Source organism: Mytilus edulis, chromosome 7 (assembly GCF_963676685.1).
Source record: "Mytilus edulis chromosome 7, xbMytEdul2.2, whole genome shotgun sequence".
Taxonomy (NCBI): Eukaryota; Metazoa; Mollusca; class Bivalvia; order Mytilida; family Mytilidae; genus Mytilus; species Mytilus edulis.
The window spans coordinates 74,813,532-74,838,684 of NC_092350.1; the positions used below are offsets into that span (position 1 = coordinate 74,813,532).

Here is a 25,153-nt window from a genome sequence, read left to right on the forward strand (position 1 = left end):
GGCAATTCTCCTCCCATCTCCCCTTCCCCTAAAATGGAATAAAAGATTGCTCTTATCATTTTTCAGATGATTCAATATTTTAGGTATTTAATGCAAATAGCAGGAATTATTGTTTGAACTTGAACATGGCTACAAACTTTAAAGTGATCATACATTGCCTTCGTCCTCTGGTTCACCACCACCAGGTTTCTCTGGCGTCATTATCCTCCGTCGTTTTGGTGACCTGAAATCTCTAGGTGAATCTGTATGACCCTGAATAACCTGCACAGCATTGGTGGCTGATACAGAAGATAATACTGTAGACAGTGTTGAAGGTGCTCCTAAGTAAGGACCACCATTTCCTGCTGTTTCCATGGCAACAGATGGAGCAGATGATGTTGATGGCTGATTAGGTGAAGAGTTAGAACCACCGCTTCCAGTTGTTCCCATGTCAACTGGTGCAGCAGATGTTGATGGTTGATTAGATGCAGAATGAGGAACACTACTACCTGTTGTTTCCATGGAAACAGATGTTGATGGTTGATTGGATGAAGATGATGATGATAAGATTGTAGATAAAGAGTTTGACGAGGATGTTGTGATGGGCTGCATGGTGATATTGTGGACAGAATCCATTGTTGTGACAGCATTTGATTGGATGGTGATGTTAGTGATGGATTCAACAGATGTCTCCGTATTTGTTTCTAAATTCAGACTAGGAAGTGGTGGCAGGGTAATAACACCAGGTAATGTTGACCTGGATGATTGAGCTCCTGAATCCACAACTGTAGCTGCTCCAACAGATGGCAGCACTTGTTGGTTTTCTTCCTAACAAAATAAATGAGGTTATGTATGCTTGAACCAGTTGTTAAGATAATAAATTTTTCAATCAGAAGTTAAACTCATTGTTTGTTATTTACTTATCAATGATGTTTGACTTTTCCCCAGGTTCACTTAGTTTACTTCGGTAAAAAAACAGAAGAAATTTATCAGTTGAATAAAGGGGGGATAAAAAATTTGCCCTGGATATTACAATTTGATTTTTAAGAATATATATGAATAAGTAATTGATGTCTAAAAAATATCTATTAATAATCCCTCTGTCTACGTTCTACTACTTTTGCGGCAGGCTTGACAAAAACAAATGGAAAAGATAAGGTAGCACCTAGTTACCTTGTTTTCAGAGGTTAAAATATATAACTTCTTACAAAAAGCTTATAGTACTACATATATATAATATAATATTATGAGGCAACTTTAAGTTTCAAGATTAGGACCCATCCTCCATCCCTATTCAATTGTCCTTTAAAATTGACAATTCTCATAATCAAACTTATGTCAGCTTGTTTTTCTAAAACACTTAAGCATTCACCATTATTTACATGCATTATATTTTAAAAAAAATTATTTGTTCAAGTCCCCCCCCCCCCTTGAGATAAAATAAAGATAATAAGTTAAAAATAGAAATAACATTTATAGTACATGTACCATAAATATACAATCTAGTAATTGAATTTATTTACAAAGATACAATACACCTAATCGCTATTCATTCCATTCCGGATAAGTTCTAAAATTACACAACTTTTTTATCCAGTTGAAGCTATCTGGGACCCGTGTTTAAACAATTCACCATGCATGACACTTTATAATGAGACCTGTTTAAACTACCATAAATACTTCAAACAAAATATGTTTTTACTTCAATTTTAATTCGAAAAAAGTGGATCATACTATATCAAAGTTTCTTGATGATCACTTTCTAAAGTTTATTCTCCCTCAGCTCACTACTGATGACCTCCATTTTCGGCCGGTGACCCCAAACAGGAAGTTGTATAAATGACTGTTTTTCCCGGAATGGACTAAATAACGATAAGGTGTATTTTGAAGTGTCTGCCAAAAAAAAATTTGTGTTAAAAAAATTCCAAAATCTTTATGATATTACCTAAAATATATGCAAAAAACAAATATTTGGTAAAAAAAATTAAAAATTTCTAATAAAATAAAATTACTGATTAGAAATGAACTGTTGATGTAACATCTGGAGTTCAAGGTTCATCTTATGTTCTTATGGTTACCTGTATCTTCACTTTATCAGTTTATGTCATTTCCATCAAGGGAAATAACTCTAGATTTTTTTTAAATATTTGTCAAAAAAGCCATTTCCCCCATAAAGTAGAGATTTCATTAATTCACAAAATAAGCCTTTATTGAATGAAATTGTTTTAACATTCCCAAGACATAGTTATCCATCTATACTGTTACACAATAAAATCATAAAATATTTGCAAACTCTATTCTAATAATATTTAAATATGTTAAAGCTTTGTTGATGAAACTCAGAAAATTTGTGGGTATATAAATATTTAAGTAACCACTACCATTGCCGGAATGAACCTCAGTGGTCTGGGGTGCAGGCTTCAAACCTGTAGCTGATTAGCGTCAGAGTGGTTCAATTCCACCTTTCCGGCGATTTTTAGTTTGAAAATTTTCAGAACACTTGTAAAAAGAAAATATAATTTATAATGAACACCTTACGTACCAGCTGGTTTTACAATTTTTTTAAATGAATTAATCCCAGATAAGTTTTGGTGGTCTCCAATGTGTTAGAATATGCATCCACATTATATTATTATAACATGATTAATGATAAAGAAAAAATTCAGATGTAGGACTAGGAAATTATAATTTATTGTTGCCCATGAATCAGTTATGATTTGTCTCTCAATATGTATATGCTATTGATTTTAGCTCTTTAATATTATTTTTTTTGCAGCTTAAAAGTATTTATGAGTCAACCCAATTGCATTATACTGGGACATAGGCCAAGGACTCCCAAAAGATGATTTCATCATGTTCATAGTAGCCTTTAAGAAAATCTGAGAGCCATTCAGGTTTGGCTTTCAATACAAAGGCATTAACTTCAACATGTACCTAAACAGTCTTATTTTTCTTGATTTCAAACATCAACATAAGTTGATAATACCTCAACATTGAAATAAAGTTGTTACTTGTTTACCACCATAAACTTGCCATACAATTTTGGGCGAAATGATGAGGGCAAAATAATCGATTTCTATTAAAGATTATAAACTGATCAATTACATGATTTGGAAGTGTGTCTACGTCTACTTCTACATCTTCATCATCACTGTCCTCTACGTTGACCTCTGACACGATACTGACATCCGAATCATTGTCTTCTCCCTAAAATACAACAACAATTATTGATTAATAATCCATTCTGAATGTAACACATCCTCTGATTGGCTGTAAGTATTTTGTCTAGGAAGAATATTTTACCATTTCAGCTATGCACATATAATGGCATAACAAGTTCCAATAAAATAAATGATAAAATACAAATACAAATATTTTATTGGCAAAAACTCAATTACAATAATTGGCAACTAGTATATAGTAATAGTAATGATGCAGCAATTAAACAATACTACATAGCATATCATTGGGCACATTTCGAACAATGAAATGTGCAGTTATAAATATATCAATATATATAGGTTAATTTGTAAGGATAGATTACTCACATAGGTATATTGTATGTTATAGCTCTTTTTTATAAACTGTTCATATTACTCATTTATAAGGACATTTTTCCTTAATTCAAATGATTGATTAATAAAAGATGATATTAATCTAAGTGTTTTTCTACACTTGCTATTAAGTAGTAGTTTGATATATTCATCCTCAGTTTTGGATTGTTTGTCATAATTTTAAAAAAAGGACATTTCTTTGATTCATATTTTGTGCAGTGCAAGATAAAATGTTTTTTGTCTTCTATATTTTTATTATGACATAATTTGCACAACCTTTCTTCTCTGTTAACTTGCATGTATCTAGCACTTTCAATTTCAAGATTGTGTGCACTTAGCCTTAGTTTTGCCAAAGGTGCCCTATTTTTCAACATATTCAATTGGTCAACATAGTGTGCACGTTTATTTGAAAAACAAAAATGTCGAAAAAATGATAATTTTGATGATTCTGCATTGTAATATATGAATTCTGTTCTTGTAAAATTTGGTCATGAATTCGTTGTTTTATTTGAGAAAGCATAGGTGTAATAGGTACATTAAAAGATGTTATAAAACATTGATTGTCTTAATCTTAAATAAATTTAATTTAACAACCTCGGAATCTGGAAATAATTCTTCGTCTGTCACTGCCTCCACGTCAATATCAATGTGCCGCTCTGGTGATTCTGTTACAACTATAATTTCATCATCGGAACCTTCCACATCAATGTCAGACATTATAAGTACAACCTTGAGATTAAAATTTCCATGATTTTATCTGAAACGTAAACAAATATAGAGTAGCAATATAGATCTATAGATATGATAGAAGCTCACATTGATTTATCTAAATTATATACAACAATATTGCAATCGCTGTTATTTCACTGCCACACTACATGTAGTAAAGGTATCATTGCTGTTGAGTCTTGTCTTTATCTATGTATCTATCAGCTTGTTTGATCACTAAGTCATGTCAGTCACAACTTTTGGGACTATCGTACTACAGATTCACCAGGCGTTGGTTCACTTTCGTTTGTAATTTAAAAATAAAAATGTACATGATTGTGTATGTACAATTCCATGCTTGGCTTAGTACATGTATGTCATGTAGAGTTTTAAAAATTTTAAAAAAGTAGCATTTTCTTCTTCCTGGTTACGAGTCCAACTCTATTAAAGTGTTATTGCAATTGACTCTCAAATAGACAGGAGGCCAGATAAAGTTAGATTAGACAAATGTTTGAAGAAAACAAATATGTAGGGTGTAAAAAGACTTTGGGTGTGAACATGCAGGGTGCAAGAGTGAAAGGGGACGAATGTGAATTGGCAGGAACAAGTTTATTTGGGAGGACGGACAAGGATTCCTGGTTTTACACTGTCACAGGTCTCACTAATTAGCGACAAGAAGCGTCAAGAAGTGACAAGAAGCGACAAGAAGCGTCAAGAAGAAGAATTTTAGCGACAAGAAGCTATTTAGCGACAAGAAAACATTTTTTTTATTAAATTAAAAAAAATATGCATTTTGTCATTTTTAATTTACGGGCAGAAATAAATTGATAATTCTATTGATCATGCATGTTGATATATGAAGAAATTAAAAATTTGGTAGGAAGGGATTGTGTAGTTTTTATTATTATATTGATAGATAAAGAAATTAAACATTTGTAAGAGCAGAGACATATACACACTGACAGGAAATGTACACGCTATAAAATTAAAATAAAAACAAAGATTTGTCACCTTCCCTTTGAAGGATTTATTGAAACAAAAACATGAAATATTATTTCCTTTCTAACTGTACAATTAATTTTTCCTGATAGGACCAACGTTAGCTGTGGCTTCATCCTATTAAAGGTAATACACAAAGTAGAACATCAAATGAGATTAAGGAGGCGCGTGTCCCTTGTTTTATTGCTACAATAACATCCAATTAACACCTTCAACTTTGTACACGCGTCAGACTATACAATTACACACGCCAGAATATACAATCATTGTAAATAGTGAACACCTGTTGAAAACTCAAGATTGTCATCAATTTCTTTAATCAATATGCATAAACATGATAAATATCATTAAATGAGGCAATACACTAAATAAAATGATGAAAACTATTCACATTTTAATTATGTTTTCCTCTTGTTTGATTTCACTTCTTTGTATTTCATAATTTGTGTATGTATTTTCTGGACAATGATGCACAAATAATGCATTTTGCAAGTTTATTATATATTGTACAAATATAGTTTTAAAAACAAATTATAAGACAAATATATTATTGTTCTAAAACACAAGTAAAAGTAATACCATAATACGACAGGGTAAACATAATACTTGCTGTTATACCTAATAAAATATCATGTAAATAAATGTAGCAACTGAATTAGATCTAAGTTTCATTTTTTTTCTATCAATATTAACTTTCCTGTCGTTAAAATTGTTTTCTTTTGCATATTCTTTTAATAATTATTTGGAATAAGTAATTTTAATAAACAAAAATGTTTTCTTGTCGCTAATATTATTCTTCTTGTCGCTTCTTGACGCTAAAATTCTTCTTGTCGCTAATTAGTGAGACCAACTGTCACTGTTCTACTGCTCTATCCCTGGTTGGAAGTGGAAATTTTGGCATGAATTGGGGGGACCAATTTTTGGGGAGAATGGACAAACATTCCTGGTTTTACATTGCCCTCTCTTTTGAGAAAAAAATTTTGGTTGCTTATATAGGAAATAACTGAAGCGTGACGAGATCAGCCAATGGGCCCCAACTTATGAAAATTTCTGGATCCGCCAGACTGTTCTACTAGTGCTCTATTACTGGAGGATGGTAGTGGACATTTTGTCAGGAAACTCATGCACTTAGTACATAGGCTGATCCAGGGGAGAAAATGGTTGATTATATAGGGAATCACTGAAGCACAACTGACACGGGCCCAGCCCCTCACCTTAGGTCAGTTAGAGGTCCTCCATTATAAAAAAAAGTTTTGTATCCGCCACAGATTTGTTTATACCTTTATCTTCGGGTCGTTACATAAGCCAAAGGCTTCTACTGACCCCTCATCTTGGATTGTCGTATATCATGCACGTAGCCACGTTTACGTCATAACGCCGGGGCGTACACTTGAAGTTTGAAAATAAAATATATAATTGACATAGGATACGAAAAACTGGTCAAAAGCACATTATCCTTGTGCTTCTTTTTTCAATGGATTGCAATTTTAAATAAAAAGGGACTAAATTTACTCAAATAGATCATTTAATATATTTGTTCGAATCTTTTGTAAAAGTCTGAAAGTCTGAATTTACTATGAATTCTACGTCATGACTTTTCTTATATTTTAAGCAATTCACTATCTACTCAGATTCCATATGCTGTTTGTATTTTTGTCGAGCCTGTGATTTATGTCCCAAAAGCGAGACAAAGCAGCGTCAATGATCAAAGTTAGGTTCCGAATGTGGATAAAGTCTTTTAAATGACTCTCCGTGAAATTTTACGAAAGTTGGACAGAAACTGTTTATGATCAAAAGAGTATTCAGAGCAATATAATAATGCAATTATATCTTTAATTTCCCGCATTTTAAGGACAAAATGTATTTCTTTCTGTAATTAATAAGTGGTCGCAGTTTGGGCTTGCATTTTGTTATTTTTCAATTACATTAACTGCTTTTATGAAAATGCTGAAGAAGCTATTTCTATGACTAATGTCTAAAGCTAAAATTTTGAAAGCATTTGTTGTCGTTCATTTTTCTGTTCTTTTCTGATAGACATACAGTCGAGCTCTTCTGTACGCAATTAGTTGTTTTACATGCTCAATTTATAAACCTTCATAGATTGTCGTGATATATTCCAGTTCAAGAAAAAAATATCAAAAGAAAATTTTAGATTTTTTTTAATCCCTTTAAAGGAATGATAAATTGTTTACTTTTTGTGGGAAGAAATCCTAAGTGTTCCAGATTTTTTTTATATTGCACCTCTTCGAACTATTTTTTTTCGTGTTCATTAAAAGGTGCTTTTCTCGATTGTATCCTCACTCACGACACCCTTTAAACTTATTTAAAAGTAATATTAGTTTGGACGTTTTATCAGGGATGATTCCACTATATAGTTTAGGGCCGCTTAGCGGCCCTTAAATCAGCCAGCGGCCCCCCAAAAATGTACATGAAAATGAATTCCCAATTCAGGAAAATAAAATAAAAATCGATATGTCTAGAAAAGTTTCTGTCACCGATTAAGGCAACTACAATTTTTCATAGTTTGTTGTCAAAACGTTTTAAAATCCGGATAAGAATGCTGTTTACGATCGCATTTTATTAACAACCATTAAATTATGTCAACATGTGGCAAACAATTTTAGCAGCCGAATTCAATTGATTAATATGTTATGGGAGTATTCGATCTTGTAAAAGCAGATCGCCCAGCAGGTTGATAAAAATGGGTGTCAAAGCAGACCTCGGCAGAGAACAAATTCAAATTTTGATATAACATTGATGGATAAAGTTTAATGGGCGCCGATCTCGTAAAAACAGATCGCCCAGCAGAGCCGGTTATATAATATGATGAAAATTGTTTTGTAAAAGAAATTATTTCCTCAAAAGACAAAAGTTTGAGCGTTTTTTGAAAATAATGTTGATGATAGACCAATCATGAAATACGATGTCATCATTATGGAACTATTTCAAAAGTTTTGAAGATGATCCAAATAATTTTAAAGATCACTGGTTCAATGCTTTAAATATCGTATCAATTAAGTAAATGAACTTTTGTAATTGCTTTTCTGAATTCCACAATTGACCAGTTCAATTTGAAATCCATTTGAATCAAGGTAAATTTATAGAGATGACCTGCTGTTGAAAAATACCTGATGAATGATTTTATTCAGTGGTTTATGCTAGCTGAAATATATGTTTTTGTAATAGGCCTAGGTAACTATAGCTAAGTTGATAGACTAGTGCATCATGTTCAATGAAATTCATGTAATAACAGTAGCCCATCCAGAATTATTCAAAATGTTACAACTTACATGAACATCAGTGTACAGGTTAAACTTAATAATATACATTTTCCGTTTTTACAGGAAAATAATGTTATTTCGTCATAGATTTTATGCTTAAAAAATCCCAATTAGAATAAAAATTCCCAATTTGATGTTCAAGGGACCCATTTGAAAACACCTGGAATCATCCCTGTTTATCTAAAACCAATGACCATTAGGCTAGCTTCTAGTTTAACACGATGAATAAGTTAACATATTACAAAATTTAACCAAAACAAACAAACCATTTAGATTCAAAAGTATTTTGCTATCAATGATTTTTTACTGACAGGAATCATTACGGTATCTCATTCTCGATAGCTTTCGGGGGCTTCGTCCCTTTCGAACTCACTACCAGCAGGTGCTTTAACATTGAGAGGTTGGCACCCCTCATATCCCTCGCCAAGGTTCGGGCGTACACATAAAAACGATCCAGCTACGCCACTGTATATGATTTCTCATCTCATAATAATATATTTATATATAATATATTAAACTTATCAAAAAATACTTATTTAGGTGTGCGCAGCTGAAACACTAATAACACGAACATATGAATTTATATAGGTTCCAATTTTCGCCATTTAATGCAGACTTAAAATTATTCAGAGTCTTTGCCGTCACCGTTAAATCTGACAGGTTATTCTTCTGGTCTTACACTGTTTTTCAAAAAGTTTTAATGAGTGGCCTCTAGTATTATTAGATGGTGCTTAAAAGTTGTTTATTTTTATTTTATCAAACCAAACTGTACATGAAGACAATGTGCGTGTTTTTTAAAGGAGAATAAATGATATTTGTTGTTCGCAGAATTGCATAAATCGGTATAATTTTCAGGAGAAAAAAAACTAAAAAAATGGCATGTTTTTCAGTGTATTTTCCTCTCTCAAATATGACATGCTATCATTTGTATTACCTATGCATATACTGGGAAGTCTATATAACTATATGCCCTCAAAACATAAAGATGCATTTGCTAGATCCAAAATAAATCAAGAGTTCAAAAATAATCATTTCATTTCAGAAAATTTACCGCTAAACATCATATTTAAAGCAATGTAAATATCCAAGACAAGCCGAAATAAAATAATCTGGGTACTAGGGAAGCTTCGAATAATGTTTCTATTACATAAAGTGTTTAACTGATGCTGATTTATATTATCGGAACTTACTTTGGTTTATCCATCCTGACTTATTGGACAGTCAGATGACAGTTCACAGTCAGTGAGAGTTGAAACAGTTTTGTACTACCTGAATTTTTGTTTAATATCAAAGCAACATTCTCTTTTCTATAAAGGAGTAGACTGTTGCTAGTTTTAGGTATAATCCACTAGTATAAGCACAAAATGCATGTCAACAGTAACTATGTTCCAAGTTCATGAAGTTGCAAACAAAATATTAGAATGTTATCATTGTACTCACACTCAGTGGCTTAATTAGCTTAGTAGTTTTTACGTGTACGCCAAAACCACAGAGAGGAGTATGAGAGTCCCGAGCAGGTCCAGGTCAATTTACTGTGACAAATTCGCTGCACAGAGGAAGAAATAAATCTTGTCAAAAGCACTGTTCGTAGTGGGCTAGCTTGATCAGGTTGGGGACAACCCACCAAATGGGGAACTGTTCCCCAAATGAGTAACACTCCCTCATTTGAGAAATCATTTGGTAGTGCTAAAAAACAAAATTTTCTTAACTGATTCTTTTTTCTTAAAATGGCACATATTCATGAAAAATGCAGCAACTTTTCCAAAAGATGATTATCCTTATCTTGATTTACTGAGAAGATACAAGACCAGGGATGATTCCAGGTGTTTTCAAATGGTTCCCTTGAATATCAAATTGGGAAATTTTATCCCAATTGGGATTTTTTTATGCATACAATCTAAGACGAAATAATATCATTTTCCTGTAAAAACGGAAAATGAATATTATGTTAATTTCACCTGTACACTGATTGAAGATATTATTGGATTCAGACCAGGGAAGTTTTAATACATGAATATTATTGCATATGATGCACTATCATCTTAACTTTGGTAAACGAGGCCTATCACAAAAACATATATACCACAAGTGCCAGCTAACATAAACCTATGGAAAGCCGTTTAGCTATTTATTCGAATTTCAAATTATCTCATAATATATAAGATATCTTATGTAATATATAAGATATCTTATGTAATATATAAGGTATCTCATTTAATATATAAGATTTATTTAAGATATCTTAAAATATATGAAATATCTTATAAATATATTTTGTATAAGATATCTTATATAATTTATTGGATATTATATTAAGAAAATTATATGAAATATCTTATAATTTATATACGATATCTCTAATAATATTTCTTATAAGATATAAGATATCATAAATAATATTTTTTATAATATATCTTATATAAAATAGATATCTTACATAATATAGAAGATATCTAATATCGACTTTAAAATATATATCTTACATATACTTTGTTTAATAATTATTTTACTTTATTTGAGGTGACTTATAGGTCCATAGGGCCGGTTGTATAACTATTTATCATATATTATATGTTTATAATCTGTACATAATTTACACATGTCACTATAATAAATAATTTACTTACTTACTATACTTTATATAAGATATCTTACATATACAGTACAGCCTGTGACATTCTCTTAATTATGTCCACCCTCTTGCATGGTCAACATCCAATGGTGGCCATTTATTGGGGTATTCAATCTAGAGATGTTGTCCATTTATTGGCGTCATAAAACATATGTTGATGTTTTATCTAATAATGTTACCTGTTGTAATCAATCAGGGTTGAAGTTTTCAACTTGTATGTTTCTTTAAAATTTACCTGTACAGGTAACTAAGGTTTCTTTCAAAATTGACATTTCACCTTTTTTTGAAAATGTAGAATAAGACATTGTTTTAGCCTTTGTTAATTAAATATTATTTTTTATTTTTCTGTCTTTTGAATTTATTCAAATTTATTTTTTTATTTGTTTTTATTCATTTTTGTATGATTTTGTTTCTTATTCTTTTAATGTCTTCTTAGTAAGAATCTTGAGAAGCAAGAAGACAAAAATGTCAAAGATAAAGTTATTGACTAGCATTTGAAAGACAACAGACTTTAATTATTTTTTTTTAAAAGTAAAAAAAAATAAATTAATGTACATGATGTTCATTGTAGTTAATTGTTTATTTGCATTACTTAATGAATTATCACTAATAATAACTAATAATCAAGCAAATGATATTTTTAAAGAAACCATGAAGGAAGTAATTTTTAGCAAGCCTGTTTCTTAACAAAATAAAATGATCAGACAATATCAATCCTCTTATAATAAATTTTTATAACATCAATTATTATTCAGGAAAACTACAAATATCATTATACATTTTTAATAGGAAAAACTATTTTTGTCTATCTTTTTTTTTTAATCTGAAATCAGGAGTTAACATAATGGACATGTTGAAGAGACTTATTTTCCAAAAAAATATTTAAAGAAAAAAACTGTCTTGCTTTGCCTTTTTGAAACAAATGTGAACTTATTAAATATGACATCTTCAGTTTGGCTAATATCTGTCAGTTAAAAGCCAAAATTTGACAAAATACACTTATATAGATGTTACACTTTTATGGTCTATTAATTAAATCATTTTTTTTCTGTGTACATTTATATTGTTGGAAGTGCTGGACTGGTATTATACATATTTTTGGTATACATTTGCAAATATTTCCCTAAACCCAGGCCTTTTAGATAAAGTTTTAGAATTCAGACTTTAAAACCCTTGATGAAAAATCAATTTAGAGAAAAATATAAGAACATTTTTGAAAATAGATTTAAGAATAAAAACTTTGGTAAAAACTGTATACTCAAATGTCACATAGAGAGTTAGTGTTCATAAAATTTTAGAAATAGAAAATAGTGGACAATATAAAATTCCTTGAAAAGATAGAATATGTAAATTGTGCCACTTGATGGACAAAAAAATCCATGTGTTTTAATTTCTTATAGAATTGTTAATTCTTTGCATTATAATTGTTTTTTAGGTCTTTCCACTTTTCTGTGGAAAGACCTATTGTTTTTCTTCTGATTATTTTTTTTTTTTTTTTCTTCCGCCTAATTTTGTTCTTGCGATAAACATTTGTTTCGCAATATGTCGCTTAGATATTTGGTATATGATATCGAACAGTTTATGCGCTTTTGAAATTTACCCTGCGTAAACAAATACTTTTCTTTGTAGGAGTTATCTCCCCAAACACTGTTTTCCTTGTTAGCGCATCTCCTTCGCAACTGTAAAATATTATGACAAATTTATTTTACAAAATTGCTCGTTATATCCTTCGCATGATTTGTCCTATTTTGACCGAAGTGATATGAACGCTCCATATGAGAGTTATTTCCCCTTATGCATTTGATATAAGTGATATGCATTTCTATCTTGTAAACCATAAGTGCTAAAGACCAAGGATCTTTTGATTTGAGGTCCTTGGTCCAAAAAAATAAAAATTAGGTCAAGGTCAAAGGTCAAGGTCATATTCCAATTTTTATTTGGCTTATTTCCACTAATTTCCAGAAACTGTATAAGATATCGACAAATTATTTTTTCTAAATTGTTAGTTGCGACATGTCGTAACACGTAAATTTTGATTGCAAGGGTACGTTGAACGTAAAAGTGAGTTTTCTCCCCTCTTGTATTTAAAAATACGTGTATGGTGATATAACTGATTAACCAAATATAATTAAGTCCTATGGTCTTTTGATTTGAGGTCCTTGGTTTATGACCTTGAAATTGATCTCAAGGTCATAGATTAATTTGACGTTCTAGTTTTTGACCTTTGCTCTCAGCTCATATTTATACATGATATATCCATGAGACTTTTGGTGAAAGGTATCAAACCATTTAACCTTGAAAAAAACAACCGGAAGTGACCTTGTGTAAACCGGAAGTAGCTATTTTTGTACTTTATTAATAAAAAAGTATATAGAACCAGATCTTTTTGGAATCAGTGTCAATTAAATATTCAAATATTATCGGAAGTAACATTTTTCAAACCGAAAGTAACAAATTATCTCCCTTATTTAAAAAATATTGTATAGAAACCATATATTTCTGGAATCAGCGTACAATAACCTATCAGTTGACGATTGAAATGACATTTTAAACTTAATTTTACAACTTTCATATTAAAATACATTGTTTTCAGTGGAAAGACCTTCAATTGTTCTCTGAACAATTGGTTTTTAATTTTTTTTTTTTTTTTTTTTTTTTTTTTTTTTGTCACAAACTAAATACCATATGTTTATATGACAATACAATTATTATCAAATTTTGTTGAATTAATGAATATTTTAAATATATTTATTCAATAGAGAAATACTTTATATAAGATATCTTACAAATATACTTTATATCAGATATCTTGTTGACCCATGTTGACAAAAAGCATATTTTTGATCAACCTGCTGAGCGATCTACTTTTACGAGACCAAATACTCTCATAACATTTTAACTTCAATTGAATACAGCCGCTAAAATTGTTTACCTCATGCTGACATAATTAAATCGTTGTTAATAAAATGCGATCAGTCAGCATTCTTATCCGGATTTTACTACGTTTTGACGACAAACTATGAAAAATTATAGTTGCCGTAATCGGTGACGGAAACTTTTCCGGAAGTACCGATTATTTGTCGAGCCTGCAACTTTTGTTGCAGAAAGCTCGACATAGGGATAGTGATCCGGCGGCGGCGGCGGCTACGGCGGCGGTGTTAGCTAACTTCTTAAAAGCTTTATATTTTAGAAGGTGGAAGACCTGGATGCTTCATACTTTGTATATAGATGCTTCATGTTACGAAGTTTCCGTCAGTCACATGTCCAATGTCCTTGACCTCATTTTCATGGTTCAGTGACCACTTGAAAAAAAAGTTCAGATTTTTTGTAATGTTGAATTCTCTCTTATTATAAGTAATAGGATAACTATATTTGATATGTGCGTACCTTGCAAGGTCCTCATGTCTGTCAGACAGTTTTCACTTGACCTCGACCTCATTTCATGGATCAGTGAACAAGGTTAAGTTTTGGTGGTCAAGTCCATATCTCAGATACTATAAGCAATAGGGCTTGTATATTCGGTGTATGGAAGGACTGTAAGGTGTACATGTCCAACTGGCAGGTGTCATCTGACCTTGACCTCATTTTCATGGTTCAGTGGTTATAGTTAAATTTTTGTGTTTTGGTCTGTTTTTTTTCATACTATATGCAATAGGTCTACTGTATTTGTTGTATGGAATGATTGTAAGGTGTACATGTGTAGCGGGCAGATGTCATGTGACCTTGACCTCATTTTCATGGTTCAGTGGTCATAGTTAAATTTTTGTGTTTTGATCTGTTTTTTTCATACTATATGCAATAGGTCTACTGTATTTGTTGTATGGAATGATTGTAAGGTGTACATGTGTAGCGGGCAGATGTCATGTGACCTTGACCTCATTTTCATGGTTCAGTGGTTATAGTTAAATTTTTGTGTTTTGATCTGTTTTTTTTCATACTATATGCAATAGGTCTACTATATTTGTTGTATGGAATGATTGTAAGGTGTACATGTCTAGCGGGCAGATGTCATGTGACCTTGACCTCATTTTCATGGTTCAGTGGTCAAAGTTAAGTTTTTGAGTTTTGGTCTATTTATCTAATACTATATGCCATAGGTCAACTATATTTGGTGTATGGAAATATTTTATGATCTTTATGTCAGTAGCGCAGGTTTCTTTTGACCATGACCTCATTTTCACGGTTCATTGCACAGTGTTAATTTTTGTGTTTTGGTCTATTTTTCTTAAACTATAAGTAATAGGTCAACTATATATGTTGTATAGAAGCATTGTTAGCTGTACATGTCTGCCTGGCATGGTTTATCTGACGTTGACCTCATTTTCATGGTTCATTGGTCTTTGTTTAGTTATCTTGGTTAATGTTAAGTTTATGAGACAGTTGTAATAAAGCTTTATACTTAGGACTATCAACATAATATCAATGATTAGTATAGAAGGAGAGACATTTCAGCGTGTGCACTCTTGTGTTTTATTTTCCTGAATTGGGAGTTTATACTTACAAACATTTTTTGGGGCCGCTGGCCGATTTAAGGGCCGTTAAGCGGCCCTAAACTATATAGTGGAATCATCCCTGAAGACTATGAAAAATCAGAACATTTGACTATTTTTAAGGCTTCTAAATTTTTTAAAACCCATAACAGAAATATAATTCTTTGGGAGAAGTTGTTCCATTTTCTATAAATTTGTGCCATTTTACCTTAAAAGATCGACCCATTTATAGAAAATTTAGTTTTTAGCACTATGAAATGATTACTCAAATGTGAGATTGTTACTCATTTGGGGAATAGTTCCCCATTTGGTGGGTTGTCCCCAACCTGTTGATAAGAGGCAAAGCCCACGAAAGCTAACGAGTTATCGAAAATTATATTTTATTCCTGTCATTAGAAACTCATCAATAGCAACATACTTTTATGTCTTATTTATAGACAATGATAGATGTTCAGGTGCAATATTAAAATTTTGAAAAGGGTTCTATGGAACCCTGGTTCTTGTCTGCTATTGCTTCCCACTTTAAGAATCCATTTATCAGTCCATTACAGTATTTTAAAAAATCAAATGGTTCTTCATGTATTTTTATAAATTTATCATGTAATGATGTTTGAAAAAAAACATGACAGGCCATCGGTTAAAAATTAAACGTCACAATTCAAAACTGATGTTGCTAGAAAGTTATTCAGAGCAGATGTAAGGTCATTCGGAGACAAAATTCAATAAATCACCAAAATGTTAAATACTTTTATCTCCAAAATATTTTGTGCAATGTAAGATCAAACTTTTACACTTGTTTGCTCAATGTTTGCTCAACATATGCAATGGAAGTGTTATGCTTACAATTTGATCACATGGTGATGGAATTCACATGAGAGATTTAAGTAAATTGTAATTCCTGGAACTTGGCATACTTGTTTTTACTGTGACAAAGGATATGTTAGGGGAAGCGTATGAAATTGAAATGTGTCTATTATTATGGAATCTTGAAAAGCTATTTTAATTTTAGTTTTGTAAAGTCTGTTAAATGTCTAAAAATATGTAAAAAGGCATGAAAGATATCGCTTCAAATAAAATTTTGTTGTTGATAAAAATAGCTTTTAAAGACAGCATAATCAGTTCAACTACATAATACAACATGAAGGCATGTAGGTTTAGCTCTACATTATATTTGTATATATGGAGAACACTTTGGTTTTCATTTCTAGCACTGGTTGAAAATTAGTAAGAAATTTTTCACCTCAGTTTATATCTTTCCTGAACATTTCTACTTTTCAAATCTCATGTGCATATCTAGACTAATTAAAATATTTCAAAATTTTCCAGCTGTCCTAACTCTGGTTTGTGGTGATCTAAGGGAGATAATTCAAATACATATCTGAGGTACTGAGTTAAGATGTCAGATGAGAGAAATTTCCGTACATACTACTACAAGAAGTTTGGAATAGGTGGAGTGGAAGAGAAGAAATCCATTGAAATACTCCTGAACGAGCATCCATTGAACATTGACAAATTACGACAATTCTGTCTGATGTTCCAAGTGCCAGCAAAGTACAGAATATATTTATGGAAAGTTATTTTAGGTAATTTGTTAGATTAATATCATTTATCTCTGTTATGCAGTCTATCTATTTAGTTATGAACAAAGAGCAATGTAGATAAGTTTAGATGAGCTGCCTGTGAAATTAAAGAAAAACAGACAGAAATCCACAAAACTTGTCACATTTTTATGTGTTCAAAAGTAAGAAAAAATTGAGCAACTTTAAGAGAACACCAATGAAAAAAAGAAAAATACTCGGGCTCTCAGGGAGTCCAGAAGAAGGAACTCAGGATTGGATGGGGGGTCCTTTAATTCAGCATTTATTATTTCTATTCTATATAAATTTTGACCATTGTTTTCTTACTCTTTTAAATGTTTAATTTTAGCTTCCCTTGATTTTCTATTCTTGACTTTTCCACTTATATTAAAATAATCTTTATTTTTATGGCCAACTTTTCTGTAGTTTTGGCTCATTATTCTCTATTCTATAATCCCCTTTCCAGACCCCCCAGAAGGGTGAGCAATGTTAACTATAGTGGAAGGGGCATAATAAAAATGAAGTACTTTTCACTATTCAGGGTTAGAAAACTTACAATTGACAAAATAATTTGATGTTATGAATTATAGCTTTATGCACTTAACATATAAAACTTTTATTTTTTAAGGTATTTTGCCATGTGGTCAAGGATCTCATGACTTTGTGATGGATCAAAGAAAGCAACAATATAATGATTTACTACATGCCCTAAAATTGATGAGAAGGGTAGACAACTCTACTACAGCAGGATTACTGGTTCTAAAAATGTACAAATTAGAAACTGGTATGCTGACTTTTGAAGAACAAGAATTAGTAAGTTTATATTACTCTCAGGCCACTCTCGATTTTCATAAAAAAATATGGTAGACTGCCGGTAAAAAAAAGTCTTACAAGACATAAATAAATTGTAAAAAAATAAATATAAATTTCAGCTTACTAACAATATTTTGATATGTTATTTGGTCCTACTTTCTTAAATTTTAGTCTTAAATATTATTGCTCAGTTAAGTTAATTTTAACATACAACATGTAAAATGTGTGCCAAAAATATAAATGTTTATTTAAGACATTTTTGCAAAACCACTATCATGACTATATCAAATGTTAACAAAATATAATTTTTTCCTCAATCAACAAAATTGGTATCCACGAAAATAAATGATAAAATTGAGAATGGAAATGGGGAATGTGTCAAAGAGACAACAACCCGACCATAGAAAAAACAATAGCAGAAGGTCAACAACAGGTCTTCAATGTAGCGAGAAATTCCTGCACCCGGAGGCGTCCTTCAGCTGGCCCCTAAACTAATATATACTAGTTCAGTGAAAATGAACGCCATACTAATTTCTAAATTGTACACAAGAAACAAAAATTAAAATAATACAAGACTAACAAAGGCCAGGGGCTCCTGACTTGGGACAGGCACAAAAATACGGCGGGGTTAAACATGTTAATGAGATCTCAACCCTCCCCCTATACCTCTAGCCAATGTAGCAAATCCACAATAAATTGTCACAGAATTGTAAGTAATTATAAAATCTCTACTGAGTGCATGTGATAATTTTTACTATATTTTCAGGTGGATCCAGATGATATGGCTTTGTTTACTATCTCAGAAGCTTTAAGTAATATTGAGGAAGATGATATTAATGTTTACTGGATTGCAAAAAAGTTTTATGAATATTTTCTGAAATGGAAGGAGCCAATTTTGAGTCTGGTTTGTAATTTTTGTAATTGCCTCTGTTTAAAATTGTTGATTGGGACATAATTGCAGTTTGTAGTGTAATTTTCTGTTCTTATTGGAGTATTTATAGATGGAGGTTTATTTTAAAAAAAGATTAATAGAGGTTTGTAATGAATTCTGAAGACTATGATGACAGCATAATATCCAGTGGTGGATCCAGAATTTTTCATAAGTGGGGGCCCACTAACTGCCTAAGAGGGGGCCCACTCCAGTCACGCTTCAGTGATTCCCTATATAAGCAATCAAATTTTTCCCCAAAAAGGGGGGGCAGGCCCCCTGGACCCCCCCCTAAATCCGCCTCTGATATCATGTTTCTAAAAAAGAATTTCTGATTTTTTTTTCACAAACAAATTACCATAAAACATGTATCCTAAGTCAGGAATTTGATGTACAGTAGTTGTCGTTTGTTTATGTAATTTATACGTTTCTGTTTTTTTTTATATAGATTAGACCGTTGGTTTTCCCGTTTGAATGGTTTTACACTAGTAATTTTGGGGCCCTTTATAGCTTGTTGTTCACTGTGAGCCAAGGCTTTGTGTTGAAGGCCGTACATTGACCTATAATGGTTTACTTTTATAAATTGTTATTTGGATGGAGAGTTGTCTCATTGGCACTCACACCACATCTTCCTATATCCTTATATATTATGAATGAAAGAACATAATCTGGTTTATTGAATTTAGTTAGTACACTGGGTAGACGTTCAGGGGTTCTAGATTTCAGGCATTTTTAGCTGTTTCTGTGTGCACCATATAAATTCAGAAAACTATACAATCAAGGCCTTTAAACTTTTGGTATGCTACTGATGAAAATGAAAGTGAAGTTTTTTTATGGTGTTCTCATTTGCATGCAGTTCAAGAGTCTAATCCAAATTGGAAAATACCTTTTGTGTCAATTCCAATCGAACAAATTGAGATTACTTGATTTAATCTGTTACAATGATTTGATGTTATTAAGGTTTCTTGTTACAAAATGGAGGTCTGATTGATTGTGTTGAAATTGACTTTTGCTGTTCTGAGTTATGGCCCTGGATTGCATAAATAATGACACTGATTATTGCGAAAAAAATGTTGATCATTGTTGTTTTGACGGTCTCTTGTATAACATCATACAAAAAATATGAAATTTAACAATTTTTCACAATGACCATGATGACAAAGTTGATACCTTTAGAATAAGTTCGAATCTATAAATAGCTACTTATTATATTTAACAGACAGAAAAAGCTGTGAACAGCCTGAAGAAAGAGGACCCTAAGATTTGGCAGCACTTGAACCAACATGACATGTTTAGTATACTACCACTCAGAGCCTGGTTTCTATCAGGATTTGCTGATATTTTACCCAATACATCCATGGAAAGGTTTGGACTATTGTTTAATCTCTTTGTATTAAGAAATATTGAATAAAAATACTTCTATAATCACCTATAATGACAATCTGTCAAGAGTTGAATTTATAACATTGTTTGAAATGAATTACCTTGATTTTCCAATGAAAAAAATAAATAAATAATAATTTCACATGTGAAATAAATCAGACAATCTAAATCCTAGACGTCATGCAACAATGGGTGTCTGGGTGTTGTCAAGATGTTGTTGATAATTTTGCTTCAAAACAAATTGACAATGTGTTGAAAAAAATGCACTGTAAATTCAGAAATTTTTGCGTCCATTTATCATTGTGCAGATTTTGTCATTTTGGACTTAAATGCGATTCAAATTTTTGCAATATCGAGAAAAGTTATGTATAATTCATGTAAAAAATATCAAAATGCAAATTTAATTATTACGATTATAACCCTGTCCCATTTTTGGCAATAATAAAAATCTCGCAATAATTTCTGAATTTACAGTAGTTTTATCATTTTCTACTTGATTTCAATCAATAAATTAAAGTCCACGCTTCAATGATTCCCTATATAAGCAACTAATTTTTTTTTTTTTCTCAAATTTTCTTAAATCCGCCTCTGAATTATGGGAAGTTATTCTATAAATCTCAGTAAATTTTTGAAATTTAGCATAAATTATAATAAAAAATAGTTTCTTAATACTGGACAATTACAGTGGAATTATTATGCCCCACCTACGATAGTAGAGGGGCATTATGTTTTCTGGTCTGTGCCTCCGTTCGTTCATCTGTTCATTCGTCCATCCGTTCGTGCGTCCGACTTCAGGTTAAAAGTTTTTGGTCAAGATAGTTATTGATGAAGTTGAAGTCCAATCCACTTGAAACTTAGTACACATGTTCCTCATGATATGATCTTTCTAATTTTAATGCCAAATTATAGTTTTGACCCCAATTTCATGGTCAACTGAACATAGAAAATGAAAGTGCGAAGTTCAGGTTAAAGTTTTTGGTCAAGGTAGTTTTTGATGAAGTTAAAGTCACAACTACTTGAAACTTAGTACACATGTTCCCTATGATATGATCTTTCTAATTTTAATTCCAAATTAAAGTTTTGACCCCAATTTCACGGTCCACTGAACATGGAAAATTATAGTGCGAGTGGGGCATCCGTGTACTATGGACACATTCTTGTTTTTTATCTGTTTTGATTCAATTAGGTAGACTTGAAATTTAATTGGAGTTTTTTTATTTCAGAATATGGGACAAAGTGGTTGGAGGATCTTTTGCAGTTTTGGTACATGTAGCTGTTGCAATCTTCTTGACCTTCAAACGACCTCTGCTGAGTATGAACAACAGAGAATCTATGTTAAAGTATTTATCAAAAGTAAGTAATTGTTTTGTATTTAAAAACGCACAGTGTGAAGTAAAATAAAAATAAATTAACCCTGCCACATGTGTATGTTTTCCCAAGTCATTGATTTTTGTCTTTCATGTCTTTTAGAATACTTAGCGGTACTGGCAGATCCCAAATGCTTTTCTGACACCTTGTTATAATGGGAATATCAAATCCAATTTCCCTTTATGCGAAAGATTCATGCCTTAGTCATCCTTAATAATTTATTATTCATCATAGTGCTCCTTTGAAAGCTTGATTTAAGACTCTGCATACATACCCTTTTTTGCGAGCCTTTGACTTTAGTCGAAAAAATGAGACATAGCGATCCAACATTCCATCCGCATTATCGTTGGCGGCGGCATCTACAAATAGTCACTCTGTGGTTGAAGTTTTTGAAATTTTGATAACTTTCTTAAAGTATACTTGATTTCTACCAAAACTTGGACAGAAGCTTGTTTATGATCATTCGATAGAATCCAAAAGTAAATTTTGTAAAAAATAAAATATATTTTTTCCGTATTTTACTTAGTTTTTCCAGTTAGCATTACATTCAGTCTGCAGTTAAAGTTTAAATTTTTTTTTTAGATTCATAAGGCCACACCAATTTAATTTCTTGTTCTACGGTTTTTTGATCTCCTTAAATTGGGACGAGCGAGTGATTTGAAAATTTTAATAAAAAAATATTTAATTTGCAAATTTTTGAGGTGAAACTTAAAAAGTAAAGGCGAGCGATTATAATTTTTTTTTTGTAAACATAAGATAGAAGGTTTTGACAATATTAAAACTTGATTTATCACTTGTACTTTGACATTTCTTAAATTTATGAAGTATTTTTTCCCTGTTCACCAAGAAATAATTGTATAATTAAATCTGGGCTATGTATGTGTGACTGACAATGAGACAATTCTCCATCTAAGTCATAATCAGGTTGGGAACAACCCCTTAATGTTATAAATATCCCTTTTATGAGGGGTCAATATAAGTTATAATATATTTCTTTGTAAAAAACACTTATTAGTACAAAAGGGCTTATATTTTCCCAAAGAACTTTATATCTATCTTGTATTAAATAGTCAAAACACGTCCAAGAACTTTGTAATATTCCTGGACTTAAACCATGTTAACACATTTACTTTAACAGTTTAATATTATTCAAAATAAGTGGACCCCTCTTTTAGAAAAGTTGTTTAAAATATGATGTATTTCTCCTCTTTTTGAGTAAAACATTCTTAATTTTCAAAGGTTTTGTATAGTAGCACTATACAAAAGCTTGGTATTTCTATTTCCTTTTCTACAACAGTAAAATGACCCCTTGGCTGAGGGAGGGTTTTCCCCAACCTGATAATATTTAACAAACACAGGTCAAAGTACGGCCTTTTGCACAGGGTTTTGATCCAGACCAAACAGCAAGCTATAAGGGACCCCAACAACAAAAACATTTTTTGATGGGAATATAAGTAAGAGGGAAAGAAACCAATGTTTTGTTCTGTACAGGTATTTCGGCTGTTATATATTTATATCAGAGCACTCCCACGTTGGATTAATTTATTACATGCTGAAATAAATATTCTCACAGATATTTACACAGTGTGATGGGGTTTAAAATCGTTATATACAGGTTAGACTGTGATTTTAAAAAACAAATGTTGGTATCTTTTTATAATATTTACAAAAAAACGGTGTGGAAAATAGACATGATTACATTTCCAGATGCAAGAAGCGGGAAGCGGGAATATAAAAAAATAGGTGCAGGCCGGTCCATCTAACAAGGAATTAAATTGGTGTGGCCTTAACTATCCTGGATTTTTACCAAACTTGGACAGAAGCTTCTTACAATTAAAAGATAGTATCAAGGGGAATATTTTTATTAATTTTTTTTCCTCTTGTTTGTTGAGCCTGCCATTAACAGCAAAAGTAGGCGAGGAACCCTTACACATTTTTTTCTGGTGGCAGTACACATTTCCATACATGTAGCTTTATAATTTTTGACTAGCTTTACTGAAATATGCATAAGATATCTAAAGGTTCCCATTCTGAATATGTAGAAGATAATTAAAGGTTCCCATCCTGAATGCTTACTGTCCAAATACTCATATGGTCTGGAACATATAGATGAAAGGTTTCCATCTTAAAAATGCATAAAATATTTATGTTTTATCCTGAATATGCATACAATAACTAACTGTTCCTGTCATGATTTACCTGAATTGCATAAGATAAATAACATTAGAAATTATGCACACACAAAAAAAATGTAATAAAATATTATGTCTAGTACATGTAGTAATCTGAAAACAGTGTTTCATAATAGATAGGATTATCTCCCTTTCCACACACACACCAAACAAAGAAAATATTTTGAACACAAGTACAACAACCATAAACTTATCCAATAACCCTTTAAAAAGTAAAATTAAAGAATAGATAGTAGATCTTGCCTTTAATTTATTACTGTCAGTTTCTTACATTTTAAACTATTTAATGTTGATCAGATTTTAGAGTTTTACAATAAAAATAAAAATGTGGTAAGGTTAAACCAGTTTGAGAAGCCAACATACAATCTGCTTTGCCTATTGAGACCATTTGTTACAAAAGTAAAACACGTAATAAAGCCTGCACAGTTCAACTACCAGTAGGATTACAACTTTAGATATTTGAACAATGGAATAAATGTGGAAACAGTTTATAGAAAGCTGGTCAATTGTTAATGTTACAAAAATAGTATTTTTTTGTGAATAGGTTGTTAAAATTCTGAAATTAAATATTAATGGAATTTTTCAAATGTTCTATAGGGTTTTATTGGTTGAAAATAGACCAATGGTTGATTAAAATTGCTTATCACCAGCTGAAGGTTTGTTGATTTTATCTTTTTTTTTAATTTATAGTTACCAGAAGATAGTGGAGATGTTGTGGTTGTCAAGGCATTAGATCTATGGCAACAACATGGAGGTCACCAGATGGTAGCAAGGTCTGATTCTCCATTGTTTTCTGACCGCTCACCAAGCTGAATCCAGCCTGTAACCATAATAATCATCACCAATGGTAACCAGTCAAGTCATGGTTGATATAAGATGTCTGTCCAAAATGAAATATCATTGAGAATGGAAATGGAACATCTTTGCAAAACTGAAAGACAATGGACATTCAATCAAAACCTGTCTGCTTTGTCTTTGATATAGAACATGTAGAATGATAAAATCTGTGTGATTGAGACAATTTAAACAATGATTTTTTACTTTAAACAAGCAGCATGCATGTCATTAAGTTTTTTTGTTATGCCGAAAGTGTGTCATTTAATAAAACAAAAAACAAAAACATATGAAATATATTATATGACTTTTTGTTTATTTCCCATTTTATTACCTAAATAATGCATAGGGTGAATATTCGAGTATTGTCAGAATCAACATGTGTTTTCATAGCACTTATGTCAAACAAATATTT

At 31.4% G+C, this 25,153-nt stretch overlaps 2 protein-coding genes and 1 non-coding gene across 6 annotated transcripts in view; 2 read left to right on the top strand and 1 right to left on the bottom strand.

The window, feature by feature from the left end:
- The window catches only part of LOC139482229 (E3 ubiquitin-protein ligase rfwd3.S-like), a 143,463-nt gene that overhangs the window by 11,404 nt on the left and 106,906 nt on the right, over nucleotides 1–25,153 (bottom strand). For 2 of the 4 annotated variants that reach the window (XR_011654799.1, XM_071265964.1), the window contains exons 1-4: nucleotides 9,456–9,612; nucleotides 4,128–4,290; nucleotides 3,085–3,186; nucleotides 154–807 (exon numbers count right to left, since the gene is read on the bottom strand). The exons of the other annotated variants lie outside the window; for them this stretch is intronic. Coding sequence is in view for 1 of the 2 variants with exons in the window: in XM_071265964.1 (XP_071122065.1) it covers nucleotides 154–807; nucleotides 3,085–3,186; nucleotides 4,128–4,250 (879 nt within the window). In the remaining variant the exon portion in view is untranslated. Of the gene's footprint in view, nucleotides 1–153; nucleotides 808–3,084; nucleotides 3,187–4,127; nucleotides 4,291–9,455; nucleotides 9,613–25,153 lie in introns of those variants that run through there. 4 annotated transcript variants of the gene reach the window in all.
- Nucleotides 2,365–2,451, top strand: Trnastop-uca (transfer RNA opal suppressor (anticodon UCA)). Its single transcript has one exon. It is a non-coding gene; the product is annotated as a tRNA-Sec (tRNA).
- LOC139482230 (TBC1 domain family member 7-like) lies at nucleotides 9,729–24,821 on the top strand. The gene is made up of 7 exons (XM_071265966.1): nucleotides 9,729–9,859; nucleotides 16,970–17,226; nucleotides 17,849–18,033; nucleotides 18,800–18,937; nucleotides 20,181–20,326; nucleotides 21,568–21,697; nucleotides 24,595–24,821. The coding sequence occupies exons 2-7, from the start codon at nucleotides 17,040–17,042 to the stop codon at nucleotides 24,715–24,717; spliced, it is 909 nt and encodes a 302-aa protein (XP_071122067.1). The 5' UTR covers nucleotides 9,729–9,859; nucleotides 16,970–17,039; the 3' UTR covers nucleotides 24,718–24,821.

Bases quoted from the DNA above. Each gene is read 5' to 3' on its own strand.
- LOC139482230 (XM_071265966.1), top strand. From the start codon at position 17,040: ATGTCAGATGAGAGAAATTTCCGTACATACTACTACAAGAAGTTTGGA. The intron at 18,034-18,799 runs GTAAGTTTATAT...CTATATTTTCAG, and splicing joins CTTTTGAAGAACAAGAATTA to GTGGATCCAGATGATATGGC. The intron at 20,327-21,567 runs GTTTGGACTATT...TTTTTATTTCAG, and splicing joins CCCAATACATCCATGGAAAG to AATATGGGACAAAGTGGTTG.